Genomic DNA, 25,918 nt, shown 5'->3' with positions numbered 1-25,918 from the left:
GCTAAATGGTTACCCTAGCTATGCCGGATACGCAACAGACAATATTACACAAAACGACATTATTATAGCCCAGAATTTAAATCGAATGATTGATTAATCATTAAGGGCCTATCATTCTCATATATTTTAATCTTGATATTAATGGTAAGCGGTGATTTCTGCGCCAATTTAGGTATATTTCCGGATATGCAAAAATATCCAGGGCTCTCGCGTGTCAGACAGGTCAAGTTTGTTAAAGGCTATAATATCGTTTTTTTTTTAATAAATCCACGGTGTACGTGACTGAGTGCACAATTCTATGCATTATGACTTACATGTCTCTCAAGCCTGTCTACTTATCACCACTAAACGTGTTCAAAAGTCGATCGTCACAAGTCATGCTCTTCATGGTCTACTTCATCGTCACGCATGTTCATTTGGATTAATTACCTCCTACCTTCTACCACAAGTCATGCATTAGCATAATGGAGTTGCCTGATGGGGTTGGAGTGTGTTAGGTTAAGGGTAGAAGCACTGATGGATTCGTTGGGGGGGGGGGGGGGTGGGGGGCTGTAACTGGGTCTGCACCCCCCTGTTGTTGCTGTTATGGTTTTTTGGAGGAGGGTGGGGGGAGGGGGGAGGGGGCTCGTCAAAATTATGTTTTCAGATACGATACCCTAGGCTTATAAAAAGAAATTATATGAGAAAATATATCCATGAGGAGTGTGGATAATTCATTAAAAGAGTGGCGTGGTGAGGGCCCATTCGATTAGGGGGCACCAGCATCACCAGCAACCCTACTTGTATGATACAATGCAAATTAACAAAGCCATTGATTAGGCAGGGGAGGGTGTGGAGGGGTCGTATCAACCTCCTTTCCTCTTTTCCATGTATCGCCCGCGGGTTCTCTTTCGTCATGCGATATGGGGTCACGTAACCCGTGCCCCTATATCGCTACGCCACTGCCCAATCAAAAATGGCAAAGCCCGTCAGGAATTTGCACAATTATTCTTCTCGATATAATTTTTACATTGACTTTTTCTTCTATGCAGTTAAATTTATCTAAATCAATTACCTTAAAAAAAATCATAAGGGATTCAGGGTTTACAAACATAATTTGAGGGCTTTCAGACTATCTCTCTCGCCTCGCTTTCACATACTATATTGACCACGCTCCGTTAATTTGCTTATCGATAACGGTTGGAGATAGTGAAGGTGGGGGGGGGGGGGGTGAGAGTAGCGGTTCAATCAGAACTGCGGATAATCCCTAAAGTAATCCCAAACATTTAACGAGGTGAAAGGCTGGCTTAACTGTTAAAATCCCGTCTGCCGTGACCTAGATTTGTGTAGCCATGTATATAGGCTTGATGTGTTATATCACGCGAAAATCGTCCAATGACGATGGAAACGCCATTAATCTCAGCAACAACAACAAACGCCACTGTTGATTGGCCGCCAATTTCCATGCACAATAAGGCATCTTAACATTACAAAGACTCATGAATGGTTCCAATAATAAATTGTATGTAAATAGGCCTATATAGGGGCGGCAGGCGCAAATATACGAAGAAACAAAACGTTGCATGATAGTGATTATGTACACAGCCCTGTAGATTATTTATCTTATGGTAGGCCAAAAATACATGACTTTGACAATGTTTGGAAATTTGCATCAATTTAAATATGACACCGATATTTTCACTCTATTTTCACTCTCCAGAGGAGTGACGTCCGTGATCACTCGATTTTTTTTAGAGAGGGTTTGATTATGTATCTACATTATTGCAATAAAACAATCCACAAGAAGAAACAAATAAACAAAGACAGAAAAGTTCACCATGAACACGATAAAGACACGAGCTATATTTTAACAGTGGCGTAGCGTGGGCTTAGCCAATGGGGGGGGGGGGGGCGGGGGCACTTGGATAATAGGAGAGGAACCCTGTCTTATGTGGTAGGTTAAATATGAATCAAACAAAACAATTGGTTTCAGGGAGGGTCCCATCTTCTACTCGTCATTTCTCATCCCTCCCTTTCCCGTTCAAACCTTTTTGCATTTTCTTTTTGCATTTATCTTTATTTTTTCACCATTCGAATTTTATTGGGGGGGGGGGGCACCTGCCCAGTGTCCATGGTAGCTACGCCATTGTGGCCGATGCATGATTAGTGTCCGTCATCCTGACTTTCAAGATCACGCTCAAGTTTTTTTCTTCTCGAGCCACAAATAGAATCGAAGAAAAAACAAACCAGAAGCAAAAACACACTTTATGTTCGCAAACAAAAACTTGCTACATGTATATTATGACTCATGTGCCCGGGTGAGATAACAAAAATTGCCGTCAAAACATGGACAAAGCGTGATAACCGTACAGCAGACTTTAATCTCAAGACGTTCTTCTCAAGTTTGGTTATGATGAATGTTGTTTATCAATAATGCTCTTCAGATATCATGCATTCTTATAGAGTGTGTGAACTTGTGAAGTGCTGAGGCGGTGATCGCCGAGGGCAGGAAAGAAGGGCAGGTGTGAGCTTGAATTTTCTTTTTGTTTTGTTCAGAGGAACCGCCCCTTCCGGAAATCTTTAATTTTCTCTGCAAGAGAGACAATTGAAAATAATGTTGTAAAATATATAAGCCTATAATCATTTTTTTAAAAGCTCGTCTGTACTAGTTTGGCTAAGAGGGATTAGACCACCTAGGGTAGTCACTGGCAGGTGGCTATCTCATCAACTCAGCTCTCAATATTAACATAAGAAAAAGAGGATCATGGGGGACCAATGGTCACCGATTAGGCATTGTTTTCTATATAGAGGGAGCAAGTAGCTACAAGTAGTGCATTGGGGCTTTAACAGAAGCTCTGCGTGCCCAAGAATATACTATAGTTGCAGTGTATTGGAAATTGAACAACAAAAGACAAATCAGGCAGAAAAAAGACAAAGAAAGAACAAAACTTGAAGAAGAAAATGAAGAAGGAAAGGAAGGAGAAGAAGAAGAAGAACAAGAAGAATATGAAGAAGAAGAAGAAGAGGAAGAAGAACTCTGTTACCAACTTACCATATCGGAGATTCGGAGGGGAGGGGGTCGATCATTAATATATCATGCAAACGGTCGATCATGACTAAAAATCACCGAACATTAAAATGTAGGGCTGAATCTTTGGGGACTATAAGATGTCGCGAAAGCTTCGGTAATGCTTTTCCAAGTAAAAAATCACTGAGAGCATGCATTCCCCCTTCCAAAACTTAAAAAATAAATAATTATGACAAAACGGAATATCTTATGAGCATAAACGTTCGGGCGAGTCATTCACTTAACACAATCATCTTTCTCCATTTTTTCTGGGAGGAGCAATCTATTTTCGTAACTATAATGTATACCATGTTCAGTTGCTTATTTTGGCCCACAAAGGGCCTTGTGTATGACGAACGAATTATTCGTGCAATGGTAAAAGTGACTCCCTCTTGTTTGAAATCTTATTATTCTGTTTACCCCCTCCCCATAGTTTTCATATAGTGCCCCTAGCTACGCCCATGAGTCAGTTCTCAGTTGTCTTTAAACTGGATTGATATAGGTCATGCCGGTCGGTCGGCCTCCCCGCTGTCGCGTTTAGTTTCAGCATGGCACGAATTCCTTCTACGTCACAATAGAGGCTCTCTCTGGGTTCCACCTTTGTGTCATATCATGACTTGCAAGGACCAATGATCATCTCTTTTCCTTACTTAGTTGTTCAGTTATATAATGATTTATACAATCATTCTTATATCAATTCGGGATAGGATGGGGTTGTAATAGGCTGTGTAAACAGAAGCAACTTTTAACTTATTAAAAAAAAAAAAAAAAAAAAAAAAAAAAAAAAAAAATCCCCTCACTAACATGTCGTAGGATTCACTATTTCCTTCAAAAGCAAATTACAAAAAATAATATTGGTTCTTTTCTAAATAGTCACAAGTAAATAAACTATCAAACAAGTTTTTCGAATAGATTCCACCTCCCCTGAAATAAAATATAAGATTTTCTTTGAACACGACTCAATTAAAGCTGCGGTTATTGACTAATGAAGAGTGAAAATAACTTTGATATCGGGTCACTTTAATTACATTGATTAGAAATTTGTTACCCCTCTGTCATATTATTTGCAAAGAATAATTCAAGTAAATATTTCCGATTCGTTCCCTATACTCTTCAACCATTAACGCAAAAGATATCGGATTAGGATGGTATTCCTCCACCCCTATACCCCCCCCCTCCATAAAAAAATACCAACCAACTGTTTTAAGCATACCGACATATTATCGGTGCCAAAACTGCCAATAATTTATTATTATGCGCTATATCAAAATGACTTTATTATAAGTATTAATACTCACAAGTAATACAACGAACAAAATAATTGTCTCGGCAGGTTGTACTGAGCCAGTCAGAGTCAAAATAAGGTTGATTTACTGAAGTACGACGTGTACAAGAGATGGATTATTCTCACGGTAAGGATGACTTTTTAGCTTGCTGATATAAAAGTTAGGCATTTTAATTTTAAGTTATAATTTAAATGCAATATGCACTATTTGAGGTGTCGTGGTGTAGTAGTTTATGCACTTGACTCTCAATCTAGGGGTTTGAGGGTCCGAATCCCATCTAACGGCCTTTGGCATAACGTTAATCCACATTTTTGCCAATCTCCACCCGGGAGTAAATGCATGGGTATACCCGTGATTGTTGGGGGTAATAATCAGTTCATGCATGGCCCCATGCACGAAAAACATCATTGATACTGCTGACGTTTCTTCGAGTAAAACAATATCATTGTTATAATATTTTTAATTTTTTTTTTAATTTGACTCTTACATTAAGAGATAACTTCGAATTCCCAGGAGTAAACTCAGGACAAAAGTATATCCGTTGAAACTGGAGACATGAATTTTGTGCACCATCCAATATCCGGTTACTTGTATTTCACAAAAGCTTCCACTTTCAGATTATACATCCGCTTGGTATATGGTACGTGTATACGAAGCTTTTCTACAGAATATCAGTCTATAGAAAATTAAGAAAGTCGTCCTATATATAAACCTTCATTAACAGTACGTTAATCATAATCCCCTTTTTTCTTTTCTTTCTTGTAAAAGCGACCCCGTAGAATCAGCGCTTAAGCTTGAATGATGCTAAAGAACACAATTGAAACGTGCTATTTATCTTCAGATTCTGGCAACAACAAAAATGTGGTTCACTGTACAGTTCTGATTGAGCCATCTATCTTTTGAACGAAAGATGACAATGCGACTTTTTATGAAAGCAGAAAAAAATAAATAAAAAGAGTCACTTCAAAATGCAGCTTGTGTCATCACTTTACGATGTAAACATTGTAAATGTAGAAAAAGGAAGGGGAATAGAGATTGAGTGAGTGTTTGTGTGAAAGAGAGAGAGAGAGAGGGAGGGTGAGGGTGAGAGAGAGAGGGAGAGAGAGAGAGAGAGAGAGAGGGAGAGAGAGATAAGAGATAAAGAAAGAAAGCTTATCACAATGTAACTTGCCTACAATATTATACGTCAGCAATGGATTGTATTGTACAATGGTGCTCTCTTTTCATAAAAAAACACAAACATTTCTGAAGGCTTGCATCGCCTGCTCAACATTTAATTTCAATGGAAAAAAACATTTCGCTGATTCAGACGTTTTTACAGAACGTATCGGGGAGATGTTTTTTTTAAATTGCAACACGCTCAGAAATCCCTTTGAATGCAAAATTGATTTGCATTCCTTCTTTTTTATCTTCAATCTCTCCATGAAATAAACCGAAAAAACATCAAAATTATTAATGTAATCGTTTTTCATCAAAACGATCTTTTTGATTACTATCAAGGTGCATTTAATATGGCCACCGTCATCATCAGCATTATCATCGCCATCATTATCATAATTATTGTCAGCATCGCCATCACCAACACCATAATCAGCATCGATATCATCACCATCACTACCACCATCACATGATCACCATTACCCCTAAGCCCCTTATCACATCATCATCTTCCTCAATCCTCCTTCTCCTCATCACCATCTTCATCGTTATCACGCCTTATAATTTACAAACCGATTAGTTCACATTCTCACCCTTCCAGGCACGGAAAAACACATCACTCAAACAAAATCGAAAATCCGAACTTATACAATTTTTCTCTCCCCCTCCCCCTCTCAATGTATATTCTATTCCCTTGCCTGGTTACTAGATTTATCAATGTAACTAGCTTCCTCTCTGTTGTAAAATTTGCCTGAATGAGACATTCCTATACTTCCAATTATTAGACTGCATTACCCACGTTTAAAAACACGTACTGTATATCTTCTGTAGAATGCACTTGGACTTTGAATTAGCTTTTTGTAGGGGAGCACTCATGCAAATGTCAAAAGCCAGTTGCATATCACCCACACAGTAAACACAAGAAAATTGGTTTATAGAATATAGGGCAATTGAGTGCCTAGTAGGTAATTTAGTGGTCAATACAATTGAGATATGAAGTGCCTGACATCACAACAAAAATATCATCACCCTGATATTTGGTCTCATAGATGCTCTAGTATGAGACAACAAATGATATTGTCAATAATGTACATGACTGTATGAGACCAATATATTGGACATGTCCTATATTTTAAATACCCCCCCCCCCTCCCCTCCCCTCGAGAGCCCATGCACAAGGTACAAAACAAACGCAGAATTGAAGCTGTGAATTATAAATCAACAACGGTATAATATTAATACATGGATCATGGAACAACATTTCTTTGAATGCCCCCTAAAAGAGGGTTTTCTTGTTTTATTCAGTACATCATGTACCTTAGTAAAACAATCCTTGCAATTTCTTTCATCTATAAATTTCATAATTTCCATCTTCTCACAAATTATGATTTACATGTAGTTTCCGCCACAACAACAAAACATCGTTCTGTGTATCAAAATATATGAATTTTGAACCTCTTTTCCAATACTGATACACGGTAGGCATGAAATAATTGAAACTCAACAATTGCGATCATTATTACAAGTTAAACTTCTCATCTTTTAAATATGTTATTTATCTCTCTCGGATAAATCTGCATGCAGTCTCCCAAAACACAAACACCTTCGTCACGCTAAAATTATATATATTATATTTCATGTAATTGTTTGTACATTTCTTTTTTTCTCAACACCATATCTTTTCTTGTACTTTTTGGTCTAATCCATGCAAATACCACACAATATATCGACTTCAAGTTCAAAGGCTAAAAAATAATGGACGAAAATAGTGAAGTTGTGATTAAAACTTTGTGCAGAACAAGAATGAGTTGCAATATTCACGTTGGACGATTGGAAAACCTATTTAAGTACCTACAACATGTACAAAAGAAACTCTACTTATTTATTACTTGTGGCATAATTATGATCTGGTACAAACTTGTTCAAACTTAATCTATACTAGGAAAAAGCTGTTAGTAATTCTACAAGGCTTAAATTCTGTGACGTACACAGAACTGTACGACAGTAGACCCAGAAGTTAAATTAGGTAACCGTTGTAGAACATGTCCATTTGTCTACAATGAAAGAGGCCTTCTATGGGGAGAAACAGGACTTTGGTATATTTGCATTTAAACTGAGTAAATACCATTCTTTGAGTTTGGGCAATGAACTGTGCAAAAGGTAAAAGTTATGCCGTCTCATCAAACACAGCTATAGACACAACAATAAATTTTCTGACGTATACATGGACGTAAGGAGAGTTAGCACATAACTATAGAATGACGTAACAATGGTAGAGAAAATGTATAATGAAAAGAAAGTTTTGAAGAAACTCATGGGAAATCCCATGTTCCAGCTTAAAAGGAAACACAAAATCAAAGAACAGCAGAGCACAAGCATAGATACTTTTCAACAACAAATAGTCAATGAGGAAGTTGTTGCACACAAGAAGACTACTGGTTTGTTTTCACACAAAAACCACAGCACTTTCCATGTACAATGAACTTTTTATCGCACACAAGGCCAAATTTCTATCTGTGTGTATATATATGCGATATGTAAAACTTTTTTTTTTTTTTTTTTACAAAGAAGCAATTTCACAGAAATGGAGACCCCAACACACCCCTATACACAATTATATTAAGATTGCAAAAGTTGTTAGTAATAACCCTGACCATTGGAAGAAACATGTAGAGTGAATTATATTTCACTACAAAATTCACTTAATATTGCAATTGAAATATAGCATTTTCTGTGAACATGGAGACAAATCATGCATACCAGAATTGATAAATGTGTCAAAGCCATTCACTTTGTGCACCGATTACTTGTTAACTGCCGAGATGAAACGGGGGCAACCAAACACACATACAGTGTACATCTATTTATCAACAGCCTTGTACTCCAAATTTGAAAGAAAAAATGAACATGGTTGATGGATGACTAAACACTTAGTTAGACTTGCATGTAAACTAAACACCATTTCTTCCAAAATTTCTTTGCATATTCTCAATCAGAGTATGACATGCATAACAATCCAGGCTTTACCATAGAGTGGCCATACTTTTCAGACATGTACTGTGTTTCTGCATTGGAATGTAGCAGACTGACATGATATACATACAATTCCATTATATCGCTCCCTATTTCATCCAATCCTTCATGAAACTCATTTGCTTTGTGTTTTTTTCCTTCCTTTTCTTTCTTGGTTGATGATAAGGGGGCAAGATCAAATACCAGGCGTTCTGAGCAATTTCCTTCATGTATGACTGATTAAAAGAACCATTACATTCATGGTATCACGAGCATGTATTCACATACAGCCTTGCAGGACATACAAAAAGAACAAAGCATGAACATTTTAACAGGTCCAAAAGAGGAAATACATGTAGTATGATGTAGGATGGAGGGGGGGGGGGCACTGGATACACAAGTGGATGATAACAACATCAGTGATGTAATCTGACCATACTTTACTACAAGCATGGATAGTAAGTCCATGCTACAAGTTAGGCCTTAGAGAGTTGCATTATTATTATCATTCTGATTAAAAGAACAAGCTTCCTGAATACACTATCTTGACTTACAACAGTTTATATAACTTTCACTTTCTGTAATCTGTATACATGTACAATATACACTGTATGACTGTACATGTATTTCACCAATAGTGGTACTATGGATGCACTTTTAGTTCATGACACAGCTTTCAGTTAGGGTTTGTGTACATACAATGTAACTACATACACATTGTAAACTAAATGTAGTAATAAAACATCGCTATGTAAATGATGTTGTTCATCAAGAACACTTTGCTTTGGCTACCGGTATATAAATGACTGTATTATCTTGAGTAACCACATACAATGTAATACAGCTTTGTAAAGCGAAGGAAACTGTTCATGAACTTTCCATTTGCAATGATTTGTGTGTGTATTGGAATATAAATTGAGGGTGAATTGCCAATCATAAAAAATATGTCCTAATAGTTAGTGCATGCTCTTGTAATTTTCACATAAATTTCAAGGAACTTGAATTTGTGCTTGACCAAGACAGAAATACAACACATTCAGTCATGTTAATAGTAATACATACACACATGTACATGTACAGGGACTACATGTTGTACACTAATATTTCAACATTTCCCTGCTAAAAATCTGAATATTTCCATGAAGAACAAGAGTATTAAATGAGCAACGGTGAACATGTACTTGAAGGGGCTCCATATGTTGAAGGTATTTTAAATTATTGCTATTGTAATACAGCTTTTACAGCTAAAAGAGATTTGTTTTACACTGGGATTATGTGAGGAGGTCCTTGTATAGAGGGGTAAGTAACTGACACAGGAAAGCTGATGTTTACAAAAAAAGGAGAATAAATTAAAAAATCTAAGTACCCATTACAAATATTGGGCACATAGGGCCCTTTATGCAAGGAAAACTGTAGACATTTCCTTTAAGCATGGACTTACTAGCTGTCAACTAGTAAGTCCATGCTTTAAGTATCTATTCATATTCATGAGCTGTGTGAATATCATTACTGCACACAAACACACACACATACAAAATAACTATACATGTGATGTACATGGGATTATGCAAGACATGGGTTTGACCTTGTGGTGAACCAGCACTCACTGTACACATGTGCACAGCAGATCGATAGATTCTATGTATAGAAGTGCCACAATAAGCCCTGTTAGGCCCAGCATGCACAGTGCTCATGGTGCATGCATAATTGATGGTTTGACATGGTAGTATGCAGCACTATGGCAATCAGCTGATCGGCTTTTGTAACTAGTCTACAGCATTATGTAATGATGTAGTATGCAGCACGAGTATGCAGCACTATCAGGTGATCAGCTTGTGTAACCTATTACATGTAGTCTAGACTCTTGATATTATATAAATCTATTATTAGTATGCGCATTTGAAATGCTGTAGAGGGGATGCATGGTTTTCCAAGTTCCAACCAACCTCCATTAATTGTTATCAATACAAACATTAATTTAAACCTACATATGTACGTTAATAGAACTTAGAAGTCAGAAATTCTATCTGTATCCAACTATGAATACCTGTTATGATCTAGCACTGCAGTTGCACAAAACCCCAAATCACAGCTCAAAAGCAAGTAAAGCACATTAAGTAGTAGGACTTTTGTTAGACTTGAAGAATATTGTGTAGATATTTCAGAATCATAGCTGGATATGTATGTAGATAACTATGCATGATATTTTGAGTTGTCATTTATCAGTCGACTGGTTTTAATGTAATTTTTGACTAAAACCTAGGAATATGCATGGCATTGCATCATTTTGCATGCAGTAGAAAAAAAATGTAAGGTGCCAGTCTCCTACAGATTTAAAATGAACAAAAATTCTTTCAACTTGTGTTTGCCAAAAAGCACAAATAATCATATCAAAGCAACTAATATACTTGGTACACATATGCATGTACTGAATCCAGGATAGATTAAATGTGAAATGTAGCCCATCCTAAACAAATCCTGTTATTTGCGAGATACACCTGACTGTACGGTACGTGTATTAATCTTGACAAGACTGCATCAAAAATGTTAAGACTTGTAATAATACTACAATAAATTGTCATCAAATTACCATCATCACACATAATAAATATTAATCAATATATAATATCAGTGCTACTCACTCATTGAAAATACAGTATTATTAAGAAAAATATAACCCTAAATATTTCCAAAGGCATAAACTTTGGCGTATTCTATTATTCAATTACACTTGCAATAATTATCAGCCCTCTGTCACCAATACGGTCGTTCTTCCTGGCCAGCGACCTGCCAGTATGAAAACTGTCCATACGATCGACCCCCACTCAAGTTTTTTAATGAAAGTTGTTCTCGATTTTGCACAAAATCCTTTTCCTTATCTGTGACGATTTTGTAGTTATTTCCATGGTTGCTATCCCAGAAACTCTGATTGTTTGCGGTGTAACAGACACAGAACGCCAGACTCTTTCCCCCATGGTTGGGTGGCATGTCGAGACTGAACGAGAACGTATCAAATTTGTCATACGAGTTTGATGCTTGACTAGGGAACACGTATGATCCCGGTACGTCTATGTGCGTCTCCCATTCGTCGAAAGTAGCCCGAATGAAGACGGACTTCTCGAAAGAAATGTTCTTCACTTTGATGGTACCTACGACTGTGATGTTATCTTTGATCATCACATTCTCCAGACATACTGTCTCACTCTCCAGCCTCTTGCGAAACTCCAAATAATTAGATGCGGGCTGTTCAAAGTCGGGCACGTAAGTGTAAGGGTTCGTAGGCTTCGCTTCAGCATTTTGAATGACATCATCAAGTAAGTGAATGCTCAACTTGGGAGGCATATTGCTTGGCCCATCCATAAACTTCACAGTCTGGAGTGAATACCCCTGAGCATCTGCAAAAGATACCTTCTTTTTCTCTTTCCCATTACACGCCCTAATCTCAGGCTTCGATTTCAGCTCGTTTCTTCGATGTAAGCCAGGACTTTGGGCCGCTTTACCGTTCGTCATGCAAACAGCACTTCTCGTCATGTTATCTAGACTGTTCTTTCGATAATCATAGCCATTGGTTACAGTTCTGCTCTTGATACATGAGCGAAGAGGTAGTTTTCTTCTGTCTCGCTGCATTTGCATCAGGAAATCTCCCTTCAATCCGATCCCCATACTGAATCCACCTTTTGGAGGAACTCTCTGATGGTAATATCCCAAAGAATTTGCTGTGGGGAAGCAACCTAGGCCAGGTGGACTGGAACTTAGAAGTATCGTGTCCATTGGCATGTCACAAAAAGGTATGGCTCCAAACCCTGAAATTCTGGCAGGCATATCAAACAGCTTGGAGAAGCTATGTTCCAGGAATCTTGGATGATGTCAGCATAACAGCAGAGCACTTCTGAAGCTCACAGTTATTCCTGGAAGTGGAAAAAGGCAAACAACACATATAAAAAAAATGGGAAAAATATAAATTTAATTTAGATGTAGACCTAGACTCTAGACTTCTAAATCTAGATTTTGATAGAACTGTTGAAATACACTTTTACATTAGTAACCAATCATTAACCCAAAGCCAAATATAAAAGAGACAAGATGTGAATACGGTAGTCGATAGGATTCTTAGTTTTCTTACCATATGTCTACTTACTAGGAGAAAGTGGTGATACGATCCAAAAATGCAAAATAATCTGAGATTGAGAAGTCTTTGAAGTTTGAGCAGTCAAGCCTCAAGCCAAGTTTTGAGTTTTGCTTGAACTTGAATTGAAGTTCAGACATCTCTTAAAAATTCCATGCATAATTTTGTTATATTTACAGGTGCACTAGTCTAGTTGAGAATATTGATAGACTGAGTAGACCTTAACAATAAAACAGAAACTAATGAGTTAATCAAATGGAATATGAATGACTGCTGATGAAATGCAGATCAGTGTAGAGCTAGAGTCTACATACAGTGGTACAGTAACACTAACAGTGTGTACTGTATAAATGCATTGTCGAACAGCTGATCGTCGCACATCCCTTTAAAATTCGAACCTGACATGTACCTAGCTACGAAAGACTCCAGCTCCAGAGAAGTAAGGTAAAATTGTGATGTAGACCTAGGCCTAGCACATTATTTAAATTGAATCAAAGAAACGGTAATACTTACTAAAAAGTCAAGACAACATAATCAAAGCAAAACTAACTACGTACACGAAGAGTTCATCAATAAACGGACAGTTTGTCGTAAAATTTGCAACGATGATCCGCACGAAGTTCGGTAGAAATTGCAAATTGATGAAACGTTAAAAATCCATACAACCCGTACACAACGCACGCGCACACATGTACCGGTACTAATCTTGTGTGAAGGTTAAAGGACTAGCTAACTATCTAGCTGTGTAAATTGTGCGTACGTTACTTTGCGGAAACTAGTCCGTTGTTTTGTAAAATGACAATTTTTCTTGTGAAAGACCCCAAAATACTTCCCAAGTGTTCAATTTTGTATTCTTCATCAATATTAAATGTTTTCTAAAAAAAGTTTTTCTTCAAACTTGCTCATTAAGAAAACAACAAAATGTATCACTTATTTAGAACACACTTCACCCCTATTCTACAATGGAAGATACCATGACTGGATATGCAGCCAACACGTGAATACCAGTGGTTGTCCAATCACAGGACTAACCTTGGATCTCCAGGCCCCTGACGGAAGACGGGCGACCAATCAGGTTCGAGAACAATGAACCGCATCGAGCATGTTCCAGCCGTCGCTAGCTTCAACCACCTCAAAGCCTCGCCCACTGTTCTATATATTTCGACCCCAATAAGTGTCCCCCCTTCATGTCTACGTGTTTATAAATCCTCGTCAAGACACCACTGCAATACTGCTTTTTTCCTTTTCAGATGTGTTACAAAAATAATTGTTTTCGAAAAGGAGAGAAAAGTTCCAAACCAACTGAAGTTTTGTAAAAACATCTTAGCGGTGTGTTATATTCCCCCATGTATGTAGGACAAAGCATCGAAATAAATAGATAGAATTAGTGGGAAATATAAAAATTGAAAACATACGTGTATTACTCTTCTATTTTTTGCCAAACCACATTTTTCAGGATATGAGAATGCGAGAGATGAGAAAATTATTATTACACCTATGCCTACGGTAATTTATGAAAATTATGGGGGTATTTCAGGAAAACACTATTAAAGTGTACAATTTAGTGAAGTATTAAACCCATGCTAATATGGACCTAGCATTGACCTAGTAGTAGTTCCAGATCAATGCTAATATTTGACTAAAATAATTTGGACATGGGGGAGGGGGAGGGGGTAAGGTTGACTCTAGCACGCGACTCGTTCATGTACAGGAGACTTTTTGATTTATAAAGAAAACTAGTCTATGTCCGTGATGATATAGACTACTCGCAAACAAAGAGTAGGTCTATTTTGTAACTAGACTCTGCTTTAAAAATGGTTAATTTCCCACAAATATAACCACCAACCCTACCAAATATGAGGTTATAACCAGGGAGATGTGATACATCTACCTGATTATACCGTTCGTCGAGTGTAGTATAGATTTACTATTAAATTGTCATGGAATCATTTTTACAACTAGGCCTATATCAATCTAAAAACGCATCAATGATGGCACTCCTTAAAAACGAATCAATTATGATAATTAATCAATAAACATGAGAATTAGCAGGGGGGAAAAGTTGGAAAAACAAATTACTATTTATATATTCTATTTTTTATGGTCACGTGAAGCATAAGAATTGCAAGAAAGAAAAAGTAAAAGTAGAAGTTCAAGAAATACCAAGAAATAACAAGAAGAAGGAAAAAAAAGGGGGAAGAAGGAGAAGGGGAAGAGGAGGCAGAAAAAGAGAAAGAGGAGGAGAGGAAGAAGTTGAAGTAGAAATAAATTTTAAAAAAGGTGGCCACGATGCGAACCATGAGTGATAAAGCTACAAGGGAATCACGATGTAAAAGATAATGTATAATGATAAAAGGAGTCTTTATGACGTCACAATGCACAAGGGCCTACGTACCATGCGTCGTAATCGTGGGCTAAATTTATCGCACGAGGGGATACCCCCTTTGTAAACGTCTGACTTTCGTCTAGCGTACCTCGAGTATGAATCATGGAACTTACGTGGTATCAGAAGCACGCTGACGCAACGGGAATGGGTAGTCTTTTCATGCAAACAGCTTGCACAGACTCTCCGTTCCGTTCAACCCATACGTACAGTATAAAGCTAATGCTGAACGATTCCTCATGTCTGTTGTATGGAGTCTTGCGTTATTCAACACACGGCAATGTAAGACCATTGTACATTTAATTAACGAGGAGACATTTTTCCTATAGATGAGTTAAAATTAAGAAGGTTTACTACACTAATTGCTTAAGTTTCCGCATGTTTTGTGGATTATATTTCCCCTAATTGTACATATTGGGTCTGACTTTACAGACTATTCCCAACACACGTGCTTACCATGAGCCAGGATATCCAGGGTCAGCTCAAGGATAAATTCTCTCGTTTCCTCCAGTTTTTCTTTTCTTTTCTCGGCTTTTCGGCTTTTATTCTCTTCTCTCCATTCCATGACTCTAGACACAAAAGCCTATCTACCTGTTTTTTCTCCACCAACTCGCAAATATTCTGCAAAGTATAAATTTGAATTCACGCCAGATGCGACGACACAGAAGGAAAATGAAAGATAGCGTACTGTATTTGAACTTCCAAGCTTCAAGGATAGAAAAAACAAACAAGAGATGTTGACATGAGAGAGAGAGAGAGAGAGAGAGAGAGAGAGAGAGAGAGAGAGAGAGAGAGAGAGAGAGAAAGGGGGTGGGGTCTAAGTGGAGGTGAAGAGAGAAATTACATTTCTAGGAAAATGCTTTATGTGTGAGTTCAGACATAACGTCACAATTATTATTCGAATTTCATCTGAAAGTATTTGAAGATCTGTTTCAATCACTAACTTCTCCCGTTTGCGTAACGAATATTTGTCATAAAATTCGCTTGAATAACCCCAGATTAATATATTGTGCTCCTGGAAAATCGTTCCGCCATTGGGAGAAAAGTTACATCACAGGGCCGTTTCGTAATACAACCGTACAAGCATTAAGAAGGATCACTATCATTTTCTCGACAATAATTATCCAAAGCCAATAAAATGCAATGATTTCGGTAGCCAGTTTTGTCACTTGCTGTTGATATCAAGTGTTGAGAAACGAAGCACAGGAGTCAGTTCCTGATGATTCAGGCATTGTTGAGCTTCATTGCAGAGTTCAGAGCCAGTTGGCACGGAACTATATCAAACCTCTGCTATGGAGTAACTATGTAAGAGGCCTAGAGGATACGGGTTCAAATAAAATAGGCCCTGCTCTGACCCATTTCTTTGAGCTCCTTGTTTCGATCATGCGATCTCGAGCACCTGCCCCACAAACTCAGACATGTTCCGACCTCGTGAACATGACCCAGGGGTGATGAATGAGTGTTTAAAACCAGTTTTAAACCAGTATTACATTGACTTCAGGGACTATCCACTTTTTGATAACAAAAATCATGTTTAAAAAAAAATCAAAAATAAATAAAATGAGGGCTACCCCCAAAAAACAAAACGGGGGAAAATCGGGAAATAAATCAAAATAGGAAAATCGATTTAAATCGGGAATTCATCAGGCCTGGTTTGACCTCTTTCAAAGGACAGATTCTTAGAAATGCGTGAAAACGAACAGAGAAAACCATGTCTACATATCTTCACCATCAAGGAAAGGACAGAACAAAAAGTATTTGTTCGACTTTTTTTTTCTCTTTAAAAGATGGAGAAGGAAATTTACAGTCTTATCATATTGATCGCAGATGTAAGAAAGTATTTAGAATATACTTACGTAAAAGGACACGTTTTCCTTGCATTCAAATGTTAAATTTGAGAAATAGTAACCCCACTCTATAACATTGTTCAGATGAGAGAATTTTTTTTTTTAAAATCTCGAAATCGGCAGCAATCCGCCGATCGATCGGCGGAGGAATCTCATCCTATATATTCAGAGGTAGTTTTCACGATATTCAATTATTGATAACTCATCCCATTATTTACCACTGGTTTAAAAAGCCACTAATTTGGTTCAGGTGCGGGGGGGGGCAGTATAGTTGCTTCCAATATATTTCGGAATTTATGATATATTGCGCTTACCATTCAAATTATATATTATTCGTAACCCTTTAATGTTGACGAGGATTGGGTGGCTAAGTATATAGATTTTCCCTAAAAACTAAGGAATGAATTGTAAAAAAAGGAATTCTCACCGTGACAAAATATTCGATCAGTGATCAGGAGCAAAAACTAAAATCGCACTATTAAATATTCACCTATAGATGGCGTTCTTCCACAAAGGTGGAAGGTGAACAATAAAACTCTGTGTGGAGCATACCACTCACTGTGGACCTATTTCAAGAGGTTGTGATTTTCCAAAAACAAATTGACGTTGCAGTGAACGAAACCATGACTTACTATTTTGGTATTTGGGAGGAATTGATAATTAACAATGACAAATTAAACTATGACAACAGACAGCAAAACAAAACAACTAAAAAACAGAATAATAAATAAACGAATGAATAAATAAACAATAACATTAATGAATAAATAAACAAATTAATAAATGAATTACAACTATAAAAAATGATTGTTTTGACCAACTAGCAGAAGAGGGCGACAAAAACCTTTATTTTTGTAATCTCCTGACAAGGCTCTAAAGAATCCCAAACTTGCCAACAGAAAATTAAAGTGAACATTCAATATTGTGTATATGACAGGTTAATGTAAACTACTTTGAAAACTTTCATAAAACAGGTAAATTTAATTGAGATCTTGCAAAATCATATACAGAGAAACCTTGTCTATAGCTGCATTTACATTGCTAGCAGTTTTTTTGGATTTTTGCTCAACTTCTGGTGTTTCATCGATAGTTGATTAGCAAATTACCCGCAAAAACAAGGAAAAACAAAACAAAATTGAAAAAAATAATCCACCTCTGGAGTGTGGTTTTTTTAATGCCTGCCAAAATTTCAGATTGTTGCAGTGTAAATGCCCACTCTGGAAAGTTTGGTACAATATCTTTTTTTGGTCACATGACTCTCCTTTCCTCTGTGCATTTGCATGCAGAGCAGCGAACAAATCGAGCATGCAAACTAACTCACCAAAGAATCGGAACGAGCAAACACAGAGGGTTTTTCCAGTATTGCAAATAGCAGCCCCAAACATTTACGATTTAAAAAAATATATTTTGGCTGTGTAAATGGGCCTATAGCTAACTTCATTTGGCTGAGAAAATCGCCTTGTTATAATTATGGAAACCTTTATACATAAAAACTATAAAAAAACAAAAATAGATGGAAAATGAAGCAGGACAGGTAAAACTACAGTTAAAGTCCATCTGTAATAGTTTGGCCAGGAGGGATTAGACCACCCAGCATGGTCACTGACTGGTGGCTATATCATCAACTCAGCTCTCAATTAACATAAGAAAAAGAGGATCATGGGGGACCAACGGGCACCACTTAGGCATTGTTTTCTATATAGAGGGAGCAAGTAGCTACAAGTAGTACAGTGTGGCTTTAAAACATGTTTGTTTCATAGCAGTGTTCTCACTGCTTTAGAACACGTTCCCACTCTAGACAAAAACGTTTTACACTAAAACAAGAATGACTATACACCCATCAGTACAAAATTATAAAGTTTTATTGTTTTCTTTTCTCGTCCAAGTCACATACTTGTATCATGAGCATATGGAATAAACTGTGCAATCCTAGTATTTTATGCAACTCACTCCTAGAACCTACTAAAATGATTGGTAAAATGCAGTCACTTGTGATTCACTTACTAAGGTTATCCCACATATTTTTAGGGTAAAATTTTTGCAATAATTTCCAGTACTATCCAATGATTTTTGAGTAAGCTACATGTATGCACAGCAGTGCTCATATAGGTTAGTCCACTTGTACTATGTGTGGGCCTATACTTGTGTAGCACTGCACAACACCTGGAGAGGTTAGTGTGCTTAGTGCTTACATCCATGTGGCTTGAAGGTAAGCCTATTGCATGTACACTAGTGTTGTAACATCACAGATATTTCCACAAAAACAATACAAAACAAAAACGGGAAAACAAAACTGTCAAATTGCAAACAGATAGTGCCATGGACGGTCGGATACTGGACGGTTAAACATTTGACCACAGCACTAATGTACACTTTGGATTTATTTGTCAACTATAATGACACAAAACAAATCTTGAAATGAGTTCTTTTTAGAGCAAATGACAAGGATCTAGGAGTTTTAATGTATGAAACAAGTGATGCATGTTTTCATTTGTTTAATACATGCTCTACTAGCTCTTGTTGAGGCTATTATACACCTATCATACAAAGCTGTCCGGCTTCATACGATAGATGCATACAGGTTCAACTCGAGTGCAGATAGCTCATATAATTAACTCATATGCATGCATTATTTGTATCAATCCTCAAAAATGCTCTATATGTAACGGCTGTACACACATTAAAGTGACTCAGTAACTAGTGTCCAGGCCAAGGCAGGAAAAGATGTACAGTTTTAAAGATACTATGCCCCTTTAGCAGCCAACATCAAATTCTGTAGAACATCGCAGGAATTATGAATATGTCATGTATGTCCTATCTGTGAAATTTAAACATTAGCAGTGTCCCAGTATTCAAATTATGCAAGGAAACCTGTTTACGACTTCACTGTCTATTACTGTTATAAGATATACACAAGACAAGGCAAATATTCACACAAGAATTTGCGAACCATTCAGCTATCTTGACTAATTTAGCCAAAATTTCCCACCAAGTCAGCGATGTCCATAGTGCAGGGTTGACGTGACTGTACTATTAATATGGACATGGAAATTTTGGTAATGCTTGTATCCTCATGGCATAACCTAAGTACCGTTTTTTGCGGGACCTTACTGGATGCGGCAATGAAGTCCAGCATTTCCAGTCATGCTGATATGAACTCATACTGCATCTCGCAACAATCAAGTCCATAAAGATGTTCATTCACAGTCTGTTTCACAAATGTTCAGAGAAATCAACGCTGTTGCTCCAACAGACCCCTCATATAAGAGAAACAGCTCCGCTGGCAACGAGAGATCCCATCGGTCGATATCTCATGATATACTGCGAACCGGCATCTATGTCGACTACTTCAGCACTGGCACATAGAGATAAAGGAAAAGCAAAACAGACACAATGAATTTCAGATTCTACATTTATAATGAGGGTTTTTGTGAGGAATCAGACAAGTCTGCTATTTAACTAAGTACTACTTGTAAAGCAAGACGGGCCACACAACAAAGATAAATGACTTTGAGTTAAATTACCCAAAACTATACATGGCACAAGAAAGACTTTAAGTTCTTGAAATACTCTCATATTCTTAATATTCATGTGATAGGTATATTCATGAGCCACAGTTCAACTCTCTATACCAAAATCGATGATATATATATGCATTCTTATATAATCTGCTTGCAGAGCTTTTCACTACCGTACTTATGATTTTTTTTAGTAAAATAAGCCAATGCTATGTCTCTTCGGTGATTTAAAAACTGTATAATATTAAATGTACAAAATTATCATTATAAATGTATATTACAAATTCAACCTTTACCATTAACTTCTAAAAATGTATTTCATAATACAATCATAGTCAACTTTCTCTTTCATGGACTTACTTCTGTTCATCCTCTAGTTCTGGTTCTATGAGTATTTGCTCCTGCCTCTCGTTGGCTCTCAGGAATACATAGCTGTCCAGGTTGGGCTTGGGAACTAGGAAGAAAATAGTAAAGGCATATTCCAATAGGCTTACAATCAATGACTTGATGAAAGGCGTAAGAGTCCAGGGGGGGGGGAGGGGGTTTCATAAATTTGTGCGTAAAGTTACGCATGACTTTACAAATGACTTGAATATGTGGAGCTAAATGGGATTCTCAAATCCTTTTAATTGCATAAGCTAAAGATGAAGTATGCAGATGTAGATTAACCTTATCACCGTTTTAATGCAAACTGTATTTTTGGCTACAATTTAATTGAGATCATCGGAAATACAGTCACAGTGTCACACTTTGTTAAAATGTCAGGAAAAACTTTGGGCATCCCATTTGGCTCTTCATATTCAAATCATGTGTAAAACACGTCCCAGATTGGGCTGAGAGAAAGTATATTCTAATAAAATTAGAGTCATTGAAAAAAAATGGCGCAAATGAACTGTGTAGCTCTGAAGCTTGGCCTTGAGAACTAGAAAAACACTATTGAAAGCCTATTTTATAATTAATGAAATTATTAGCCCACATCAAATAAAGGAATACATAGATTTTAAGGGTCTGCTTAAAGGCATTGTTTAATAATGTTAAATCTGAGATGCAAGGCCCTATGTGTTATCAGTGTCTGTGATATGGCGTAATATTGAAGTCCTAAAATAAATCGCACCTCAAAACGATTAAGAAGTGCCTAAAAAAATTTAAAATTTTTGAGTGACCAGTTTTACCATACCGTACTTGTTTTCCCCAATAGACTGTAGTGTTATGAAAACTGTTAGGAAAACGCAAAATTCGATTTCGATTTCCATTCATAAATATCTTGATAAAAGTCATGGGGTTCCTGACTGACCAAAAGGTTTATAATTATCATTGAAGCATGAGCTAAATCTGGGAAAAGGTTACCCAATCCCTTTCAGACTCGGAGGACAATATTGAAAGGCATGATGTTGAAATGATTGGTGCACAGGAACATTCAGCTGTAACTTTTCACATAACACACAAAGACATGCAAGTCTTGAAATGCTCACACGCCTCCCCTCCCTCCCAATAAGAAAGTGAAATAAAACTAAGTCTGTATACTCACCTAGCTTCTGTTTGTCAAGGCTCTGCAGGTTTGGGGGCATGTGTCGCAGCACAACTGTGTTTGAATTGGACTCTAAGCTCTCTGCAAATCTGGAGAAAAAAATAAAGAATATTGATAGAAGTCATAAAAAATAAGAGTGATCTCATCCAGGGCCCTGTCTTACAAAGAGTTGATATCAATCGCAACTATGTACATTAGAGATGGGAGACTGCAAACTTGTGATTGATTTAGGGACTTGATATTGATATCTAGTAAATGCAGCCCCCTCCATAAAAGACAAGTAAGGGTTGAAGGGTTGATTGACATGTTGCTTTGGACAAGAAGTTACCCATCGTATCAACAGTTTGAAGCCAGATGGGTGTTAACTTACATACGTTAACAGACTTAATGACCTTCTGATTCTTAATGCCTGTCTGCACTAGTTTGGCCAGGAGGGATTAGACCTCCAAGCATGGTCACTGACAGGTGGTTATGTCATCAAATCAGCTCTCAATTAACATAAGAATAGAAAAAGGGGACCATGGGGGATCAACAGGTACTGATTAGGCATTGTTTGTTATATGGAGGGTGCAATTAGCTACAATAGTGCATTCACTCTTTAGGGAAATGATAGAGATAAACAGCTTATTCCGTTTACTAAATCTCTTGATTGTCTCTGATTCACACACTAAACAAATTCAAATCACTAAACAAATTCAAATCGTGAAAAATACTGACAAAAATGACATGTCACAAACCAACATCAGAGCTAACATGGTTTTCCATAGCACATCAGACAGGCACAAAATATCTATACTGTGACAACATAATTTAAAGAGAGGTGAAAAATATTTTGTGAATGTTTTTATTGTTGTTATGCAAATGTGGAAGAACATCAGAGAAAAAATGTTCCCTGAAAAGCATGGCTCTTCAAATGCCTCCATATTCTAAATATGACAAGTAACAGTTTAAAACTGAGGCCAGATTGTTATGCCACATGTCTGGGTAGTCCCATATACATCTTTTTATGTACAGTGTTTGTTACTTTACCAAGACTTGACCAAATTTCTCATCATGTTGATGACTCCAGAACCTTGCAGTTCACACAAATACTAATATGCTTCATGATCAACTTTTCTGATCGATTCCACACCGTTTCTTTCGCAATGCAATTAGATGACCAGAAGTCCAGGGGGGTGTTTCACAAAGATCCTAAGTAGAACTTAACTCTAAGTTGGACTTAAAAATTATGGACAGCCATTGGAGTCTTAAAATGAAATATATTCAAAAGCAGAAATTCAAGTATTTTAGACTTTTTATGATTTCCACATCCAGAACATGAAATCTCCTTGATGATAGACAATATGGATGATTTGAATAAACAATTAATGCCTTTCAAAATAACTTTTACAAAATATTTTCAAAGATGCTAATGGCTTTCCATAATTTTTAAGTCCAACTTAGAGATAAGTTCAACTTAGGATCTTTGTGAAACACCCCCCTGAACTCAACTTTATCTTTAAGAGGAGACCTGCAAATCTATACCTAGTTGGCCTCTTTGAGGACACCAACCTGTGTGCCATCCACGCCAAGAGGGTTACCATCATACAGTTGCACTAAACCTCGCACATCCAACATTTCTGTACAACAAAGTAATAAATGAAAGGTGTTTTTTTTTCTTACTCCTTCGCAAATGTGAATTCCTCTGGTGACAGCATGTTTGGTTCATCTGGACCTCGGGTCGACTCCTTGTGGAGTGTGTGATGGACAAACTTCTCAATCTGTAGAATGTTAGAGAGAGAGAGAGAGAGATAGAGAGGGGAAGAGAGAGAGAGAGAGAGAGAGAGGGGAGGTGAAATAGTGGCATTGCACTTCATTTGTTGAAAATGAAAATGAATATTATGATGAGATGGACAAACTTCTACATTTGTTTTCTAAAAATAATTAAGTGGCACATGAACTCATTTTAAATTTAAAAGAATGGAAAAAATAGAAAGAAAAAAAAGAGTTCATATCATATCAAATAACTGACCACCACAATGATTAATGATAATGATAAACTGTATGTACTAGCAGTCTAGCAGCTTATCATGTAATAACCAAGATATGACAAAAATCACCTATCAAAATCTTTTGATTTCTGCTAGTTTCACCTCCTTTTCTACTTATCTTCATATGTTTGTGACTTTATAAGAAGTAAGAAACCCCCCCCCTTAAAAAAAAGAAGTTTATTTCATATAATTCACAGTTAAACCGATTTTCCTTGTTTTATTATTTCTTACCTTTCTCAGTCGTATCCTCAGGTAACTACTTAAGACATATCTTATTCTGTCAATCTGTATAGAAACAAACAATGGAGAAAATTAACAAAATGCTAATAGGGCCCCAGAGTAGCGCTTCCATGTATCGGTACAGTGTTTATTTGCATTTGAGTTCTTGCTAAATGCACCAATTTATCCACTCATATTATGAGTTTATATCGAATAACCTTACACATCAATCTAGAATCTGTATGCATCATTTTTCAAAAGGACTTACTTTTTTTTCACTTACAGTGTACGTTAAATACCTATAACAAATTGAAATTAGTTTAATTTACATGGAATCAAATGTTTCTCTTTCTGATAACTCTACTAAATTGTAATTGTTCCTCAAACAATACCTTATATTTATTCATTTTGAAAAATATGTGTTTTATCAAAAGATCACAATACATACCTCCATCTTGTGAACAATAATCCTAAAATCTCCTTTCTTGCATTTTTTGACATTCTCCTCCATCTGTTGAAGCTGCTCCAGCATACATTCCACAATCTCTACCTTGCTCTCCAGAAGATCAGGAGCAAACTTCTCATTTAACCAGGCCTGTCCACAGAGAGAGAGAGAGAGAGAGAGAGAGAGAGAGAGAATAGGCAGGAATTGAAAGGCGTACACAGATGGAGAGGTTACAAAGAGATAAAGAGGAAAGAGAAAGAGAAAGAAAAAGATATAAACTGACATGACAGGCTCTACTATCTTGGGAGTCAAAATTTATTACAGTTAAATATGATCTGAATTATGACATATGAGACTGTTAGTGTTACTGTTAAAGTGTTAGAATTTGACAACACACATTCACTATTCACATGAAGTCACAAGATTTTACTTTCACTTTTCATCTTACTTTTCTTCAGGCGCGTAGCCAGAGTTTGATGTTTGGGGGGGCACATACATGTAATCGATCGAGGTCAAAAAAAGGGGTCTACAAAATTTCAACCGATCCTGGAAATTTTAGGGGGGGCACGTGCCCCCCGTGCCCCCCCGTGGCTACGCGCCTGCTTTTCTTAGACCAAATTTTCTGTCTCTTTCGTTCGTTAAGCCTCTTATTTGGGTAGGGTCGGCTCGACCCTGCCCAAATAAGAGGCTTAACAAACTAAAGAGACAGAAAATCCGGTCTATATTCATCTGGGCACTCGACAAGCATAAGTACGATAATACACCAATGGCGGGCTGTACTTAACTGGAAGAAGAAGAAGAAGATTTCACGACAGATTTATCATTATTCATCATTCATGAATCATTATTATAAATATAAAACCCATGAACACCCTTCCTTGCCTAGGCCTAGCCTGGCTAAGCCTAAAGTAAGTTTATAATAATACTCTACACTTTTGTAGGATTTATATCATTAAAACACTAGGAATCGGGATGTATCCATCTGTCAGCTTGAGCTTGCTGCTCTCGAGCTCTCGCTGAGCGAGCGGCCCGGGCTTAGAACCCGATGCCTGAGCCAAGGGCCGTGCTACGCAAAGACTTTCGTTCACTTTTCAGTAGACTTGACGAAAAACAAGAAAATAAAGAAATAATCACCTCCTCCAGCTTTAGCAGAACATCTGCAGCCGTCATCTCGACCTCCTCTTCGTCACTTGAGAATTCATTTTCCAAGCTTTCATCAATTTCTTCACTCATGTTGGCGGTAATTTAGCTAAACAAAACAAAAATGTTTTCCTTGGCCTCAGCTCGAGAGCTCTACCAATTTTCGCGCGACTGAAAATA

General features: G+C 37.1%; 2 protein-coding genes across 2 annotated transcripts; both read right to left on the bottom strand.

The window, feature by feature from the left end:
- Positions 1–6,701: 6,701 nt before the first annotated feature.
- LOC115918859 (protein phosphatase 1 regulatory subunit 3B-B-like) lies at positions 6,702–13,385 on the bottom strand. Its single transcript, XM_030992647.1, has 2 exons — positions 13,142–13,385; positions 6,702–12,410 (listed from the first exon to the last, which is right to left on the bottom strand). Exon 2 carries the CDS (start codon positions 12,322–12,324, stop codon positions 11,257–11,259), a length of 1,068 nt encoding a protein of 355 aa, XP_030848507.1. The 5' UTR covers positions 12,325–12,410; positions 13,142–13,385; the 3' UTR covers positions 6,702–11,256.
- Positions 13,386–18,698: 5,313 nt separating this feature from the next.
- LOC115918856 (DNA replication complex GINS protein SLD5-like) lies at positions 18,699–25,905 on the bottom strand. The gene is made up of 7 exons (XM_030992635.1): positions 25,733–25,905; positions 24,602–24,748; positions 24,166–24,219; positions 23,567–23,664; positions 21,905–21,993; positions 20,737–20,830; positions 18,699–20,213 (listed from the first exon to the last, which is right to left on the bottom strand). The coding sequence occupies exons 1-7, from the start codon at positions 25,829–25,831 to the stop codon at positions 20,117–20,119; spliced, it is 678 nt and encodes a 225-aa protein (XP_030848495.1). The 5' UTR covers positions 25,832–25,905; the 3' UTR covers positions 18,699–20,116.
- Positions 25,906–25,918: the final 13 nt, after the last annotated feature.

This window comes from Strongylocentrotus purpuratus, unplaced genomic scaffold (genome assembly GCF_000002235.5).
Source record: "Strongylocentrotus purpuratus isolate Spur 01 unplaced genomic scaffold, Spur_5.0 spur5_contig_847, whole genome shotgun sequence".
In the NCBI taxonomy this organism is placed as follows: Eukaryota; Metazoa; Echinodermata; class Echinoidea; order Camarodonta; family Strongylocentrotidae; genus Strongylocentrotus; species Strongylocentrotus purpuratus.
This window is presented reverse-complemented; position numbering and strand designations above follow the sequence as displayed.